This window comes from Engystomops pustulosus, chromosome 6 (genome assembly GCF_040894005.1).
Source record: "Engystomops pustulosus chromosome 6, aEngPut4.maternal, whole genome shotgun sequence".
Lineage (NCBI taxonomy): Eukaryota > Metazoa > Chordata > Amphibia > Anura > Leptodactylidae > Engystomops > Engystomops pustulosus.
Window position 1 is genome coordinate 171,793,538 of NC_092416.1, and position 19,246 is coordinate 171,812,783.

Sequence of the window (19,246 nt, forward strand, 5' to 3'; positions counted from 1 at the left end):
TGCAGTTTAAGACGGTCCAGCACAAGTTTTGGACCTGCTTTTAATTGATTTAAACTTCACTATTTTAGTCTTAGTCATGCTCCTTTCCACAGGCTGCTTTTTCAGGCAAGCTTGCCTTCATAAATGTGGCCAGACTTCTGATGTAATTTCCAAGGTGACTTCCTGAAATCCTTCCACTGTATGGAAACCTTTGGTAATAATTAAACATCCATGTAAAATATTGGATTGGTCAATGGTATAAATAAAACGCCCTATAAATAAAGTGTATATTCACACTTTAGTTAATGCAATTGCACAACTCCACTCCACAAATAAAAATTAATAAATATAGTGGAACAAATGCAACAAATCTATGGCCAGCAGTGTACACAGATGTATATGCTGTGCTCGTGCAGCAAAGAATTGTGGGAAAGGAATATTCAAATAAGCTTACCTGCATTGAAAAATGGGATGTGCCACCCTCCACAGCATGTCAATACACCTCCAAACACCAAGTATATCTTGATAGTGAAGTATTTTATTTAGCTGTATTATAAATATTACAGTGGGAAGGGGTGCAGAAGGCTTGGCCTCTGTTATCACCACCTTGACTTGAAGGAGCTAATTAATAATAAGATCACCATTTCCACTTGACAAATACTACAATATAGAACGCAGAAACCAGAGTAAGATGGCAGTAGAAGACGACCTTCTCCATCTTCTCCTGAAAGTTCTCGCGTTCTGTCTCCAGCTTGTCGCTGCTTTGCATGGACAGGATCTGCTCCCGCATCAGGTGCACGTCTCTACGAATCCTCTCCAGCGAGGACAAGACGCCGTCTTCGGGTGAATGCTCTTCTTCCTTTAAGTTGATCTCTTTAGAAGGAGATTTCAGCAGGAGTCCTAGCAGGGGGGAGTGAATGGATACATGTTATATGTAATTCATGTACCCACAAATTTAGGGTAGAAGTACAGGCAGTCCCCGGGTTGCATACAAGATAGGGTCTGTAGGTTTGTTCTTAAGTTGAATTTGTATGTAAGTCGGAACTGTATATTTTATCATTGTAATCTCAGCCAGAACTTTAATGTAAGTCGAGTGTTCTTAAGTAGGGGACTGCCTGTATGTGCTACCCTCACCCCCTCCCTCCCTCCAACTAGAACAGTTCTGGTCTAAGACACTTATGATGGATCTCCCACATCTTCTTTATCCATATAAAATATACTACCTTGATACAGCGGGAATGTCCCAGTACAAGTGCTCTCCGGCTTTATCATTCTACCTCCGATGTACATAACTAGAATGGTTTCTAGGATTCCAGTGCACATGAGAGTCATTGTGCCAATAAAGAATATAACTGCAACAAGAGAGAGGAGAGAATTATTAGAATTATTACTTATTGATAGAGTGGCGTCAATTCAATATGGGGTTCACATACGTTACGACTAGAAACGAGCGGATCCTATGGTCCGGGTCGGCCACCTGACCTGGACATATTGCCGGATTGGCGGTTGAACATCCAATCTGCCAAATTGATGCCCCAACCAACCAGCCATGGCTAATTGCTAGGGGTGTCAATTTACTGGATTTGGCCACAAATCTGGCAATGTGTCCGGGTCTGGTGACCTAACACGACCTTCGGGTCCACTCATCTCTAATTAAGACGAGAACCAATAAGTACGAAAGATAAGAACCACCTTGATCTTCCACAAGGGTAGAAGTAGACATAAGATGAGGGAGTGGTGGGGCGATCCTAAACAGATGCAGTATGTCTTAAGGTTTTGGAGGTGATGGACAGTCTGAAACATTTTGGTAGAGAAATCCAGAGTACAGGGGAAGCGCGGGAGAAGTCCTGGATACGGATGGTAATAGAGAGAAGCTGAAGTTCTAGTGAGGATGGAAGATTAAGTGTGGGGCGGTATTGGCTGTCACTATAAAGACAGGTCAGGAAGGGGTCAAAGAATTTATAGGTTTGGGTTTCTATTGAGGATGGGATCCAGAAGAGAGAGAGAAAAATAGGAAAAGTGAAAAACTTCAGAAGAAATGTAAGGCAGGGTCATCAGTAGGAGATCAGCCGGCACCAGTCCCCCCCCAAATTGGGTCCCTTTCTAGTGTTCTTACCAATCACAGGAGGATTATCGGAGGATGCGGGTAAGAAATCGTTCAGGAGGAGCATGAGAACCGAAATCCCTAACAGCAAAGTGATCTTGAAGCCGACTTTTTCGTTGTAAGATTTGGGGATGAAGTGACATAGGAGATCCAGGGCCAGTAGACACAGTGACGGCAGGATTAAGGCGAGTGTGTAGAGGCTTGATTGCCTCTGTATGACCATCTGAGGAATAACAAAAGCCCAAAATCACACAAAAGATAAATAATGCACTACTATTCAAAAAATGAACCACGCCCCTTTCCCGCTAAGACCCGCCCACCAACACACACGGCGCTAAAGTGCCTAAAACACTGCAGCATAAGATTGCTGGGAAATGTTTATTACGAGTGCACATCATTTATGTGTTGTGATGTCACTGTGTGCATTTTCCCTGTACTGTGACATCACTCTGGATCCTGTGATGTCATCTTGTGCTATCGTTCGGATTGGTGATTAATCGGAGTTCGTCTCTTGTCTGATTTGAAAAAATAACTTTAGCTGTATCTGAGAAATTCCCATTTTAATCCGTATGCTAATGAGGCAGAATGTAAAACAAAAAATCCCCCGGAGTACTGCCCTCTCCATCAGATAAGCAGGAGATTTATCTTGGGGTGACGCTAGAAGAAGGTGGGAATAGCAGAGCTCCACATTAGGGTGCACTAACTGCCTCATTAGCATACGGATTGAACTGGGGTTATTTTGGAAATGACACAGTGGACAGAAATAATAAAGGTTTTCTGGAAATCATTGTATATTTTCTACTGAAACCATAAAAAACAACTCAAGATCATTGATGCCATTACCGTGTATAAAAGCCGTGAGTAGCCGTTTATGATTTTTTCCTCTACTTTCACCTCCAGTGGAATCCACTCGCCATTGTCGACAAAGTATTCGAAAAGTTCACTGTTCATGTCAGAGGAATTCTTCAGAGACTTCAGTACAAGGCTGCGCTCTAGTAAATACATGGGGGAAAATGGGGGTTGGGTACTGTAATCAATGGCGATTGGTTGTCTTCCAAAAATCAACTGGCAGTCCCCACCGACCACTCATCACTGTCCGATATCATTGGTCACCTACGAAAGACAGCACCGGAGGCCACAACATGGCTGCCTTTCATTTGTTGTCCTTCCAATAATACTTAATAATCCTAGTCAGAGTCTCAAATATGAGAATAAAGTCCCAGATGACAAGGAAAATCGGGAATATTGCAAACTTGACTTATTCCTTAAGTTTCTAGGTAGGACTATATGTCTCCATTGTAAAAGACAAATCCTGAATATCAATCAATATTTTTCAGACTATAAGACGCACCCCAGATTTAGTTATCCGAAAAAAGGATAATGAAAGATTTCCTCTTGGTCACACACAAGCACAGCACACACAGCTCTGCTACATTCATTCACTCATACAAAGCTCTGCTACATTCATTCACTCACACACAGCTCTGCTACATTCATTCACTCATACATAGCTCTGTTACATTTATTCACTCACACTTAGCTCTGCTACACACATTTATTCACACACAGCTATGCTACATTCATTCACTTACACTCAGCTCTGCTACATCCATTCACACAAACAGCCCAGCTACATTCATTCATTCACTCACAGCTCTGCTACATGCATTCACTCATACAAAGCTCTGCTACATTCAATCACTCACACACAGCTCTGCTACATTCATTCATTGACACACACAGCACTGCTACATTCATTTACTCATACATAGCTCTGCTGCATTCATTCACTCACACTTAGCTCTGCTACACACATTTATTCACACACAGCTATGCTACATTCATTCACTTACACTCAGCTCTGCTACATCCATTCACACACACAGCCCAGCTACATCTATTCACTCACACACAGCTCTGCTACATTCATTCACTCACACACAGCTCTGCTACATTCATTCACTCACACACAGCCCTGCTACATTCATTCCCTCACACATAGCGCTGCTACATTCATTCACTCACACATAGCTCTGCTACACGCATTTATTCACACACAGCTATGCTACATTAATTCACTTACACACAGCCCTGCTACATCCATTCACACACACACAGCCCTGCTACATCTAGTCACTCACACACAGAACTGCTACATTCATTCACTCTCACAGCTCCGCTATATTCATTCCCTCACACATAGCTCTTCTTAATTCATTCACTCACACATAGCTCTGCTACACGGATGTATTCACACACAAAAATGCACACACACATCTCTGCTACATCGAGTAGCTCTGCTACTTTCCCTCACACATAGCTGCTCTTAATTCATTCACTCACACATAGCTCTGCAACATGCATTTATTCACACAGCTATGCTACATTCATTCACTTACACACAGCTCAGCTACATCCATCCACACACAGCCCTGCTACATCTATTCACTCACACACTGCTTTGCTACATTCATTCACTCACACACAGCTCTGCTACATCCATTCACTCACACATAGCTATGCTACATTCATTCACTCACACATAGCTCTGCTACACACATTTATTCACACACAGCTATGCTACATCTATTCACTTACACACAGCTCTGCTACATCCATTCACACACACAGCTTTGCTACATTAATTCACTCACACACAGCTCTGCTACATTCATTCACTCACACATAGCTCTGCTACATTCATTCACTCACACATAGCTCTGCTACATTCATTCACTGACACACAGAATGCTACAATTATTCACTCACAGAGAGAGAGAGAGAATATGGTATAGGCTCTGCTCTCTTGCAGATGGTGTGAAGCGCTTTGACAGTGTTTCACCCAATCTCCAGGACAGGAGGATCTGGCAGTGCTGGATCTTTCGGACTATAAGACACAGGAACTTTTTAGCACGACTTATTCTTACTATAAAATGTTTCTTATAGTCCAAAAAATACTGTAATTACCTGTTTTTAGCAAGAAATACAGCACAGGAAAAAGTGACTATGACCGTGAGATCAGACTACACAAAGTGTGTTTGTAGTCTGTTACCATGGAGACACACTGGTCTATTTTGTGGCGCAAATAATGTGACTATTTTGAAAACATGATTATATTTTGAGCAATTACTTCATAGAATTGGGAATTTACCTAGAAAATTGATGGAGTAAGGATATTATTAAGCTTTAGTTGAGTAGAACAAATCTGTTGCTGATATATAAAAACAAAAAAAAAACAAGCTTGGAAGCCTCACCGCGATGCATGGCGCTGACGAGGGATACAGAACATTTCTGAGTGTCAAATGGAAAGTAGTAAAAGTCCAGAACACAGGTGCTGGTCAAATGGGTGGGTCTGGCCGCGGTAACCAGGCCCTCATGGCTCAAATTAGCGTACGTCATCCATTGAGGCGTATTCACAGCAACTCTGTCAAAAATAATGATCAAATTTTAAAAATTTACCTCAGACGCTTAGGCCACAGGCAGGTTTTCGGTTCCCAATCTCTCTAATGTAAGGAGGGGGGGGGGGGGGTCCTGGACTGATAGACGGCCTGGCCCCATCCATCTGACCGTATATATACGAAATAATATGGATTGATTACTCTAGTACGAGGCAGAAGGCAGAAGAGGTGATTGGAGGGGGGTCCTTCTTGGGGAATGTAGGATGTGTCCCTTCTGTCTGCTTTCAATCTACGGTTTCAGGACCTTCAAAGGTCCCAAATTAGCTGTTGTGTACATGTGTATTAAGAGCAGAAACAGATGCACAAGAATTTAATGGGTGAAGACCCTTCTCTGGTGGGTGATTTCATTGCCATGGGTCCCCTGGAAGGCTTGGGCCCTGGGCTATCACCCAAACTGCCTATATTATAATCCACTATTGGTCGGTGGTGATGTGTAGCACTGCACTGGACCAGAGTGCTGGAGAGAGATCAGTAATAGCCAGGCAGCGGGGTACTGACAGGACCCCCATAAGAGAGACATTCAGAGGCAAGGAGTAGGCAGCAGGATACTGACAGGACCCCATAACAGAGACAGTCAGAGACACGGGCTAGACAGCAGGATACTGACAGGAGCCCCATAACAGAGACAGCCAGAGACAAAGGCTAGACAGCAGGATACTGACAGGACCCCCATAACAGAGACAGTCAGAGACACGGGCTAGACAGCAGGATACTGACAGGACCCCCATAACAGAGACAGTCAGAGACACGGGCTAGACAGCAGGATACTGACAGGACCCCCATAACAGAGACAGTCAGAGACAAGGACTAGACAGCAGGATACTGACAGGACCCCCATAACAGAGACAGTCAGAGACAAGGGCTAGGCAGCAGGATACTGACAGGACCCCCATAACAGAGACAGCCAGAGACAGGGACTAGGCACCAGGATACTGACAGGACCCCCCATAACATAAACAGTCAGAGACAGGGACTAGGCAGTAGGAGACTTACAGGACCCCATAACAGAGACAGTCAGAGACAAGGGCTAGGCAGCAGGATACTGACAGGACCCCCCATAACAGAAACAGTCAGAGACAGGGGCTAGGCAGCAAGATACTGACAGGACCCCCATAACAGAAACAGTCAGAGACAGGGGCTAGACAGCACAATACTGACAGGACCCCCATAACAGAGACAGACAGAGACAGGGACTAGGCACCAGGATACTGACAGGACCCCCCATAACAGAAACAGTCAGAGACAAAGGCTAGGCAGCAGGATACTGACAGGACCCCCATAACAGAAGCAGTCAGAGACAAGGGCTGGGCAGCAGGATACTGACAGGACCCCCATAACAGAAACAGATACAAGGGCTAGGCAGCAGGATACTGACAGGACCCCCATAACAGAGACAGAGACAAGGGCTAGACAGCAGGATACTGACAGGACCCCCATAACAGAGACAGAGACAAGGGCTAGGCAGCAGGATACTGAAAGGATATTTCATGAAAATTTATGCCCCGCATGATAAAATAGCAGATATTTTTTCTATGAATAAGTCCTTACTGTTCAAGAAGGTAGAGGTCCGGCGTCCAGAGGTAGGACAATGGTAACGTTATATGGCTTATGTTACAGAATTGTTTAGGATCCCATGATAGGAAATCATTTTTCCACAACTGCAGACAAAAATAGTTCTAGTCAGAGAACAATAGAGGAAAATAAGTGTTTAAAAAACTTTTTTTTTATGTCTTACTGCATAAATCCAAAAATAAGTTGTAATAGTTTGTGTTTTCTCAACCTATGGGAAAAAAAGATGGAGACATCAATGATAAAACGAGACAACAACTGACTGTTATCAATTATTTGCTGAAAGTGGACGACCCCTTTAAAAACCTGCTCTCACCACAGCCAGGATGGAGATAAACAAGACATCCACTGAGATTATTAACGGCTTCGTCCAGTCGCTCTTTGGGATAGTCATTAACAGCAGAGATTCACGTTCTGTGATGTTGAGATATTCCACCACATCATATTGTTTGCACGTCTGATACAGCGATGCACCTGGGAGGCCATCTATACGGGAATAGATGGTAAATGCAATGATATAAACATATAAAAAACAATGTAAACATATACATAAAATTCTGCCTCCGAGGAGTCACATTGGAACCTGCATCCTCCATAGACCTAGGTAGTCTCACCTCGCTTTGCTTAGAAAAGAAAAAAATTTTAAAAGATTTCGAATTGGAAATAACATTAAAAAATTATAGTGTGTGAAAGAAGATCTGCGCCATTTTGTTGTTATTTTCTCCGGTCAGCACACACGTTGTCAGGCCGCATAGATACAAACTCGATTAATGGAAGTGGGTGGCTAATACTATTGGGAGAATTACAAAACGCAACAGAATCCTAAATATAGACAGACCACACTGAACCCCTAAAGAAATACAGACCACACCTGGCTCCTAAACTAATAAAAATAATGATGATGACACCTGACCCCTAAAGAAATATAAACCATATCTGACCCTTTAAAGGACACCTGTCATCAGGTCTGTGTCACTTGTCCTGTCACCTCTACCTGTTGGAGCAGCGCACAAGGATCCCATCCCAGCCTTTATCTAGTTATTTCATACATTATTCATTGTAAAATCATCTATTCTTTATCATGTAAATGAGGCTGGTCACATGGTCAGAGGTAGTGATGTCACCCCTGTTACCCCTCCCCTCTCCTCCCCCTGCTCATGTCTGTGTGTAATCTATAGTAAAGCATTGCTAGTGTCTGTGCTGCATCTGCTGACATGCTGCATCCTCCTAATATACAGAGACACAGACATCAGCTACACAGGTACCTGACATGTTCTGCTATAACATGGCTGCATCCTGGAGCTGTTGTATCTTTCACATACACACACAGGCTGCAGGAGGCGTGGCCACCAGCAAGCACATGGAGCAGCCATTACATGGAGCAAAAGAAATACAGACCCTACTTGAGCCCTAAAGAAGTACAGATCACACCTGACCCCTAAAGAAATACAGAACACAATGGACCCCAAAAGAAATACAGACCCTACCTGAGGGGTGGAGGTTGGTGGAGAGGGTATGTTTATTATTTATGTTTATTGGTTATGTTGTTTAAATATGAAAAAAAAATTTGAAAACTCATGTTCGGTTTTTCAATAAAAATTTGATTTTGTACAGCCTTATGTTGTCCCCCCAGCAGCTCTGGGCCCCGACATTTGCCCGGGTATGTCCAAAGCTGGTGCCGGGGTCTCCTAAACCCCTTGAGAAAGTTGGTTTCCTAACCGACAGGTGATTTATTCCTATATTGTCAGGAGGAATATCAGAGGGATAATACAAGTCAGGACTTCATCCATATTATAAAGCACAAAGTAGTCCAACGCTACAAAAACCAAACTAATCCTACAACATGCAATGTACTTACCCACAACCAGACACAAGAGCAGCAGCCACATTGCCCCAGCGCCCCCGGCAGTCTGCAGCAGAGGAGCGGACGAGCTATTATACTGAGCAGCGGGAAGCCTCCTCTATAGCTGCATCGTGTTTCAGTCCCTGGTGGGATGTCTAAACCTTCCCTTTTATTGATCCTGCATATTAAGATGATTTTAAAACGTGAAAATTTTGTTCTGACAAAGCTAATATGATTTATAGCAATTTTAGCCGGTTTAGATTTCAGAAAAATTTGTTTTACGGATAATGCTTGAGTTAAGATTATGTTTTGTTGTCCCTGCCCCCCCCCTCCCCTCCCCGGATATTGTACAGTTTGAAAATATATGATGTTCAATAATTTGTAAAAAGGGGTTTATTAAAGGGGTTGTCCACTAATACAAAAAATAACCAGGGTAAGCATAGATCCATAATAAGGGTCACTCAGATTTTGCTTCCCCTGATACAGTTTCTGTATGGAACAGCCAGGAGTCGTGAGTCACATCCAGGGGTGCGCCAGGCATGGGGCGAGTTGAGCCTCTTGCCTCAGGCAGCACCACCTGTGCCAAGATGGGGGGGCAGCATCAGGGGAGCAGTTAACCCCTTAAAAATCTCTTCACACTCAATGTCAGCATGGGTGTACTACACTTCATGGAGAACCCATTTGTTATAAAAAAAATAATATAATGGATGGGGAGGAGGGGCTAGAGCAGAACGTTAAGATTCACCCCTGGTCGAAAATTATTTACTCTGTGATTCTCTGCTTGTTTATAACATTTATTTCAATAAAAATACAATTAAAAAAAAAAAAAAAAAAAGATTCACCCCTGGTTACATGACACACCGGCAGCAGGACTCTGGACTTCCTGTGACGTCCCATGTCCTGCTGGCTTAGGGCAGATGAAGGAGGCCGTGCAGTCATTACACGTATACACGCCCCCTCCATGATAACTATTCTCATGGCAGTGGCTGGGGGAGAATACCAAGGAAATCTGCACGCCCTTTAAGCCACATTGTTAGTGGTTAAAGGGGTTGGCCCAAGATTTAAAGATTTATCCACTTTTCTCAGCACAGGGGATAGCTTGCTGATCGGTACGGTACATTATACACAGGGCATGGTGTCACAATGCCCATTCGTTCAAGAATAACATGCAAAGCAATAGTAAAAACAGAAATGTGTTAAAATATGGCCGTGATGCTTTATTGGTGAGTAACCAAATTTATTAATAAATAAACATATGAAATATTGATTAATTGCCCGAGTAATTTAATAAAATAATAATGAGTAACATTTAAAACATATTAAAAAATACTGTGAAAACTGAATATCCTCAGAATTAGATAAAACCCCTACTAACAAAACATCGCAACAATGGACGATCTCTAACAAAGGGATGGCCAGGCCTGGACGTCTGTCTCCGCTTTTAAAGGTGAGTAGCCGGGCTAAGTAACCAATCCAAAGACTGCCTACAAACATTAGCCTGGAAACAGCGTTTCTATTCGTCCATCTTGTGACAAATCACAGCTCACCTTTTATATCACTAGGCAGGAAAAAAGGGCGGGAAAAAAACCCACCAGAAATTACCTCATAAAATGCAATCACCTCAACCTGAGGTAAATTTAAATCGATTTGGGACCGTAAATCGATTACAGGTCAATATGGATCTGTGGTTTAGGGTCCCAAATCAGCCTGTATGAGGTCTCTACATGGCCCCCATGTAAAAAAAACAAAACAATTTATTCGTCCTCAACGCACATATTCTTGCGTTGCTGTGTGGAGTCGGGATAAGTCCCCAGTCAAATGTGCAGTGAAGCCGAGGGGTACTACTCCGGCTTCATATGCAGTAGAGGGTTTTTTTAAAACATTTTTTTTCCTGTGGCCACATAGGAACCTCATACAGGGCGATTTTGGGCACTAAAAAACTGGTCCATAAGAGCCTGTGGGTGGTATGCTGCCCCGAATCACCCTGACAGGCCCTTTATAAGTAGCCTTAGGGTACATTCACACAGCGGTAATTCACACAGCCCTCCGTGCGGACATACCGCCGTGTGCTGGAGAGGAGGAGGAGATGACCCCTCCTCCCTCCATAGAGAATAGAGGCGCACGGACGCACACACGCCAAAAGATATAGCATGCTCTATCTTTTTGCGGTTTGCGGCCCGGATCGGTGCCACACATGTGTGGCACCGGATCCCCGCCGTGCCGCTATTGCCGTCTATGGGGACGTACATGCTGCCGCAAATTTGCGCCCGCATGTACGTCCCGCAGACGGCCGTGTGAATAAGCCCTTAGCCAGAAAAACTAAAAGGACCGTAAAACATGAGAACATTCCTATTGAGAGGGAAGGGGTGAGGAGCGCTTGTATATGTGTGAAAGCAGCCTTAGTTCCAGGGGGTCCCTACATAATACAGTGTGGGTCATAGGAATGGGGTCTTGTAGTATGTGGGAACCCCTAAATGAAGCAGTAGTGCACCCGCCACTCCGTTCTGAGAGGACACATTTTTTTTTGTCACATTTAAGATCACATGACTTGTCAAGCTAGTTGGGCTTTGTAAGATCTGTAACCATCATGCCAGTTGCCTTACGGAGAGTCAAGATTCCAGTAATCACGTACGCTGCTCTAACTCTCTGGACTCTAGTATCGTCCATAATCCAGGCGTCAGAAAGTGCCCCTATTACAGCTCCGTCTGACTTTCGGGAAGTCTTAATGTATAACTGTGTAATGTATAAGGCGATGATTTGTGGTAATAAAAGTGATGCACGCGATTTAATGACTAAATTGCTTGTTCCACTTTTAAAAGTGATGCGATCAGTAATTTTTTTCAGGCCACAAAACTCTGAGGTGACTTCTAGGATTAATAATTGATAGGAACTGCCGCAGGCGCTGCCACCTATAGACGCCATGACACGGATTTTATTGGTAGTAAATCCATCGCCTTTATTAAACATAGAAAAAAAAAGAACAATATACGAAAAATATAAAAAAGCCGCATTACAGCAAAACAAGTGAAAAAGAAAAACAGCTGGGCAAGTGCCAGGGCCCAGGGCTCCTGGGGGGGCCACATAAGGCTGTATATAAGGAATCCATGGAGGGTGAGGGCGGGCTGTATATAAAATAACCATGAGGGGGCTGTTTGGGATGATATATTTCAGTTCATTAATTTGTGGTCATGAGTGTATAAATGTGTGTATACAGGCAGTCCCCGGGTTACATACAAGATAGGGTCTGTAGGTTTGTTCTTAAGTTGAATTTGTATGTAAGTCGAAACTGTATATTTTATCATTGTAACCCCAGCCAGAACTTTTTTGGTCTCTGTGACAATTGGATTTTAAAAATGTTGGATTGTCATAAGAACCAGGATTAAAATATAAATAAGCGGAAAGACAGATGTTATGAAAAAATATCAAATTTATTTAATGTAAATCAAACATAAAAATAAAAACAATTAAAATTCCCATCAGAGGGAAAAACAGTGGACCCCTAGTGTCCAGCGCTGGTACATAATATACACAATGTAAGATAGTGGTGACAGTCAAACACCAGAAAGAATGGTGCCAAATATACAATGGAAATTATGAAAGTCACATACCGATAAATAAAGTGCCAGGCTGGAGAGGGGTCACACGTGCCCCACGCGTTACGCCCGTCAAGCGGGCTATCTTTTTCGATAGTGGTGTTTGACTGTCACCACTATCTTACATTGTGTATATTATGTACCAGCGCTGGACACTAGGGGTCCACTGTTTTTCCCTCTGATGGGAATTTTAATTGTTTTTATTTTTATGTTTGATTTACATTAAATAAATTTGATATTTTTTCATAACATCTGTCTTTCCGCTTATTTATATTTTGATATAATGTTTCAGATGTTTTTTGGTATTTTTTGACCCATTCTTTTTTGTATATGCAAGAACCAGGATTAATAATAAATCTTCATTACAGACACCAGTGATAACTGTTATAGCTGATTATTGTAGCCTAGGACTAAAGTACAGTAAATTACCAATATACAGAGGTCCGTTTGTAACTAGGGGTCATATGTAAGTCAGGTGTTCTTAAGTAGGGGACCGCATGTATATGAGTGTATAGATATGTGTATATATGAGTGTATAAATGTGTGTGTATATGAGTATATAAATGTGTATATATGAGTGTATAGATGTGTGTATATATGAGTGTATAGATGTGTGTATATATGAGTGTATAGATGTGTGTATATATGAGTATATAAATGTGTGTATATATGAGTGTATAGATGTGTGTATATATGAGTATATAAATGTGTGTATATATGAGTGTATAGATGTGTGTATATATGAGTATATAAATGTGTGTATATATGAGTGTATAGATGTGTGTATATATGAGTATATAAATGTGTGTGTGTATGTATGAGTGTATAAATGTGTGTATATATGAGTGTATAGATGTGTGTATATATGAGTATATAAATGTGTGTATATATGAGTGTATAGATGTGTGTATATATGAGTATATAAATGTGTGTATATATGAGTGTATAGATGTGTGTATATATGAGTATATAAATGTGTGTGTGTATGTATGAGTGTATAAATGTGTGTATATATGAGTGTATAGATGTGTGTATGTATGAGTGTATAGATGTGTGTATATATGAGTGTATAGATGTGTGTATATATGAGTGTATAGATGTGTGTATATATGAGTACATAAATGTGTGTATAATAATAATAATAATAATAATCTTTATTTATATAGCGCCATCAAATTACGTAGCGCTTTATATATGAGTATATAAAGGTGTGTATATGGGAGAGTATAAATGTGTGTATATATGAGTGTATAAATGTGTGTATATATGAGTGTATAAATGTGTGTATATTTGAGTGTATAGATGTGTGTATATATGAGTGTATAAATGTGTATATATGAGTGTATATATGAGTGTATAGATGTGTGTATAAATGAGTGTATAAATGTGTATATATGAGTGTATAGATGTGTGTATAAATGAGTGTATAAATGTGTGTATATATGAGTATATAAAGGTGTGTATATGGGAGAGTATAAACGTGTGTATATATGAGTATATAAATGTGTATATATATGAGTGTATAGATGTGTGTATATATGAGTGTATAGATGTGTGTATAAATGAGTGTATAAATGTGTATATATATGAGTATATAACTGTGTGTATATATAAATATATAAAGGTGTGTATTAATATATGTATACATGAGTGTATAAATGTGTGTCATTGTATATATTTTTTGTATTATAAATATATTTGTACACTTACACATTTGATTTACAAAATATTTTTTTGTTTGAGGGGGAAGGGCGTCCCATTCAGAGGTCTGCTATGGGGCCCACGGTCTCGGAATTACATCCCTGATTGGGACTTCAGCGCCTCTGTATTATCGAAACTCTATAGATTTGGTATCCACCATGTATCACCTGTTATGTCATGGTAGTAATATGGAAACATTTTGACTATTAAATAAGCATCTACTGAGAAAGCAGACATTTTACCTAAATCTTATAACAACCCAGTGTGAACAAGTCCTTATACACTAAAGGTTTCCTCTTCTTAAATCCAGATCAAATCCCTAGCACATCCCCTATGACTGAGCATAAGCTTCCTCCTCATCCAATCAGATCCCTGCTCTCCTGCACACACAGCACCGGCTCGGGCTCCATACACCCTGTAGTGTGCAGCACTCACACCGACCGCGTGGCCTAATGGATAAGGCGTCTGACTTCGGATCAGAAGATTGAGGGTTCGAGTCCCTTCGTGGTCGAATTTTTGCAGCTTTGGTTAAAAAAAAAACCCTTTTTTGAATCCTGCGTTTTTACAGTTCCATGTGAGTTAGCTTTGGGCATAAAACATTTAAAATATTAATTTATATATTAATATAAAAATATATATAAAATTTATATTTGAAATGCATATATGATCATATTATATATAAATATAATATTTCATCTTAGTTTATATCTGAGAAATTCTTATACAACTTGTAAGTATCTTCTCACTAAATCCACATTCAGAGACTGTTCCGCTGTTCTATACAGATTTATAATGTGAGTTCCATGTGCAGCCCCAGTGGCCTAATGGATAAGGCACTGGCCTCCTAAGCCAGGGATTGTGGGTTCGAGTCCCATCTGGGGTGGAAGTGAAATTTTTTAATTCATACTTTTTTAATAATTATTATTCCACTTTATATTATGTTTTCTTTTTTTTTTTTTTACTTTTAGCTCTCCTTACGTACTAATCTTTTTTTTTTTTATAATGATACAATTTTAGCATTCAGCTTCACAGAGTGTGATGTCCGCTGCCTTGTCACTACAGTCGGCACCACTAGAGGGAGCCAGCGCTCATCTTATAACCTTACATCTATGAGGAGCGAGGATTTCCCGCCGCCCGCGGATGGATCCACCCGCTCATGCATTGCTAAAAGAAGGTATCACTGCGCGCTCTTTTTTTTTTTTAAGTTAACAATAATTCTGAATTTATTCGTTTTCAATATTTTTGTGGGGGGATATTTAACATTAAACATGTAGCTACCATTTATCATGAGATCCTATCAGTGAGTAAAGATTTCCAAACGGGACTGAAAGTAATACCTCATGTTCTTGCAGGTTTCATGTGTGTGAACAGACCCCAAAGATGCAATAGTCTACAATGCAATTTCGATTTTAGCTACAGTTTTGTTTGACATATCACAATACAGGGAAACCGCACACAGCGACATCGCCGTCTAAGGAAACCGCACACGGCGAGGTTGCAGTCCAGGGATAACGCACACAGTGATATCACAGTACAGGTATAATGCACACAGTGATATCACAGTACAGGGATAACGCACACAGTGATATCACAGTACAGGGATAATACACACAGTGATGTCACAGTACAGGGATAATACACACAGTGATGTCACAGTACAGGGATAATACACACAGCGATGTCACAGTACAGGGATAATACACACAGTGATGTCACAGTACAGGGATAATACACACAGTGATATCACAGTACAGGGATAATACACACAGTGATGTCACAGCACAGAGATAATACACAGCGATGTCACAGTACAGGGATAATACACACAGTGATGTCACAGTACAGGGATAATACACACAGTGATGTCACAGTACAGGGATAATACACACAGCGATGTCACAGTACAGAGATAATACACAGCGATGTCACAGTACAGGGATAATACACACAGTGATGTCACAGTACAGGGATAATACACACAGTGATATCACAGTACAGGGATAATACACACAGTGATGTCACAGTACAGGGATAATACACACAGTGATGTCACAGTACAAGGATAATACACACAGTGATGTCACAGTACAGAGATAATACACAGTGATGTCACAGTACAGGGATAATACACACAGTGATGTCACAGTACAGGGATAATACACACAGTGATGTCACAGTACAGGGATAATACACACAGCGATGTCACAGTACAGAGATAATACACAGCGATGTCACAGTACAGGGATAATACACACAGTGATGTCACAGTACAGGGATAATACACACAGTAATGTCACAGTACAGAGATAATACACACAGTGATGTCACAGTACAGAGATAATACACACAGTGATGTCACAGTACAAGGATAATACACACAGTGATGTCACAGTACAGAGATAATACACAGTGATGTCACAGTACAGGGATAATACACACAGCGATGTCACAGTACAGGGATAATACACACAGTGATGTCACAGTACAGGGATAACACACAGTGATGTCACAGTACAGGGATAATACACACAGTTATGTCACAGTACAGGGATAATACACACGGTGATGTCACAGCACAGGGATAATACACACAGCGATGTCACAGTACAGGGATAATACACACAGTTATGTCACAGTACAGGGATAATACACACAGTTATGTCACAGTACAGGGATAATACACACGGTGATGTCACAGCACAGGGATAATACACACAGCGATGTCACAGTACAGGGATAATACACACAGTTATGTCACAGTACAGGGATAATACACACAGTTATGTCACAGTACAGGGATAATACACACGGTGATGTCACAGCACAGGGATAATACACACAGTTATGTCACAGTACAGGGATAATACACACAGCGATGTCACAGTACAGGGATAATACACACAGCAATGTCACAGTACAGGGATAATACACACAGTGATGTCACAGTACAGGGATAATACACACAGCGATGTCACAGTACAGGGATAATACACACAGTGATGTCACAGTACAGGGATAATACACACAGTGATGTCACAGTACAGGATAATACACACAGCGATGTCACAGTACAGGGATAATACACACAGTGATGTCACAGTACAGAGATAATATACACACAGTGATGTCACAGAACAGGGATAATACACACAATGATGTCACAGTACAGGGATAATACACACAGTGATGTCACAGTACAGGGATAATACACACAGTGATGTCACATTACAGGGATAATACACACAGTGATGTCACAGTACAGAGATAATATACACACAGTGATGTCACAGAACAGGGATAATACACACAGTGATGTCACAGTACAGGGATAATACACACAGTGATGTCACAGTACAGGGATAATACACACAGTGATGTCACAGTACAGAGATAATACACACAGTGATGTCACAGTACAGGGGTAATACACACAGCGATGTCACAGTACTGGGGTAATACACACAGTGATGTCACACTACAGGGATAATACACACAGTGATGTCACAGTACAGAGATAATACACACAGTGATGTCACAGTACAGAGATAATACACACAGTGATGTCACAGTACAGAGATAATACACACATTCTCAGCTCCGAACCGTCCCGGATTCAGTGGGACAGTCCAGTTTTTGGGTGCTGTCCCACCATCTTCCTTGCAGAATCCCAGCAAAGCTGCTTTACAACAATGATAAATAAAGCCCCTTACACACGAGTGTAATCTGACATGCTTTGTGCAGCGCTGCGTAATCTGTGTGCGCTATATAAATAAAGGATTATTATTATTATAATGGCCCAAAAGGAGGGCAACCAGAGCGGAACTCAGTGCAACAGTTCAGTTCTGGGTGTTTGGGCCGGAAGGTCCCGCCAGCACACACTTGTGGGGTTAATTCAGGCAATTTAAATTCATGGCAATGTCCATAGCAGAGGTGCAAGCATTTATTTTGGGAAGTGCCACACCTCCCATTATCCCTTCTTGTGGCACATGATGTGACCGGTGCATTATATGCCAGCGTCAGGCCTGTGGGCCACTTATGATAGGACTTATTATTTTAGGGACATGTTGGTTGGGATGGAAGCTTCCTCAGCCAATCAGAAGCCTCTGCAGGTACTTACCGTTACTTTCTGCCCGAGATGAGAGGCTGCAGGGTGGGGGGTGCACTTCAGACTACCGTGTCTTGAGCTCTATAGCACCTAGAAGAAGCTCTGGTGTCATATTAAAGATCAGAATCTTTTAGATTGCATCAGGCTTGTGGTTCTGTGAGCTACAGAACACCAGAGATACAGTCATAGCGGGAAATACAAAGCTGTAGATAAAGATCCAGTTGCTGACTGACAGAACCACAAGTCTGACAGGAACTAAAACCGACCACTAGAAATTATAGAACTGACAGTGGTGTCGGAAGTGACGCTTTCCCTGCAGCCTCTAAACATGACTCGTCTCAGGTAAAATAGGGCTCATTTTAACACAACTTTGCAGGAGTTTTTTTTTATATAGGTAAATGGATGAGATTTAACATAAAAGAGAGAATTCTACAAAGGAAATCCCCAAAATGAGTAGTTTAACTCCTTAAAGCTCCAGCAAACACCTGCAATCAGTGCTGACACTGAATGTGGGTATTAACCATTTCAATCCCATAAGTGTTTCGCCATCATTGTTGCTCCCTGTGACATCATTCGTCGCCCCCTCGTCGTTTCATCTGTTACACTGTGGCGGTAAAACATTGTAACAGATCATCAGTAATTCCACCGTATACTGGGATACAGCTGTATTGTAGTACTGGAAATGGTAGGAAGATCAGACCCCCTAGGGTTAACCCACAAGAAAAAGGCGCAAATGCATTTGATCACCAAATTTTTCCTGCTTCCCAGTACACGGCAATAGACAGGGCCCTGAAGTCCCTTCACTACCAATTTTATATGGTGGCCATAGTTGGTATTGCAGCTCATATTCATGACATAATAACACATGATCACTGCCCCACGTTGTAGAATTGG

At 41.5% G+C, this 19,246-nt stretch overlaps 1 protein-coding gene and 2 non-coding genes across 3 annotated transcripts; 2 read left to right on the plus strand and 1 right to left on the minus strand.

Annotated features, from left to right (window-relative positions):
• Positions 1-499: 499 nt before the first annotated feature.
• Positions 500-10,406, minus strand: LOC140066174 (5-hydroxytryptamine receptor 3A-like). The gene is made up of 10 exons (XM_072113707.1): positions 10,329-10,406; positions 8,969-9,131; positions 7,427-7,596; positions 7,277-7,321; positions 7,090-7,199; positions 5,338-5,507; positions 2,927-3,075; positions 2,096-2,306; positions 1,203-1,331; positions 500-879 (listed from the first exon to the last, which is right to left on the minus strand). Exons 2-10 carry the CDS (start codon positions 8,997-8,999, stop codon positions 617-619), a joined length of 1,278 nt encoding a protein of 425 aa, XP_071969808.1. The 5' UTR covers positions 9,000-9,131; positions 10,329-10,406; the 3' UTR covers positions 500-616.
• A 4,279-nt stretch (positions 10,407-14,685) lies between these two features.
• On the plus strand, positions 14,686-14,758 carry TRNAR-UCG (transfer RNA arginine (anticodon UCG)). Its single transcript has one exon. It is a non-coding gene; the product is annotated as a tRNA-Arg (tRNA).
• Positions 14,759-15,057: 299 nt separating this feature from the next.
• On the plus strand, positions 15,058-15,130 carry TRNAR-CCU (transfer RNA arginine (anticodon CCU)). The gene has a single exon. It is a non-coding gene; the product is annotated as a tRNA-Arg (tRNA).
• The last annotated feature ends 4,116 nt before the right edge of the window (positions 15,131-19,246 follow it).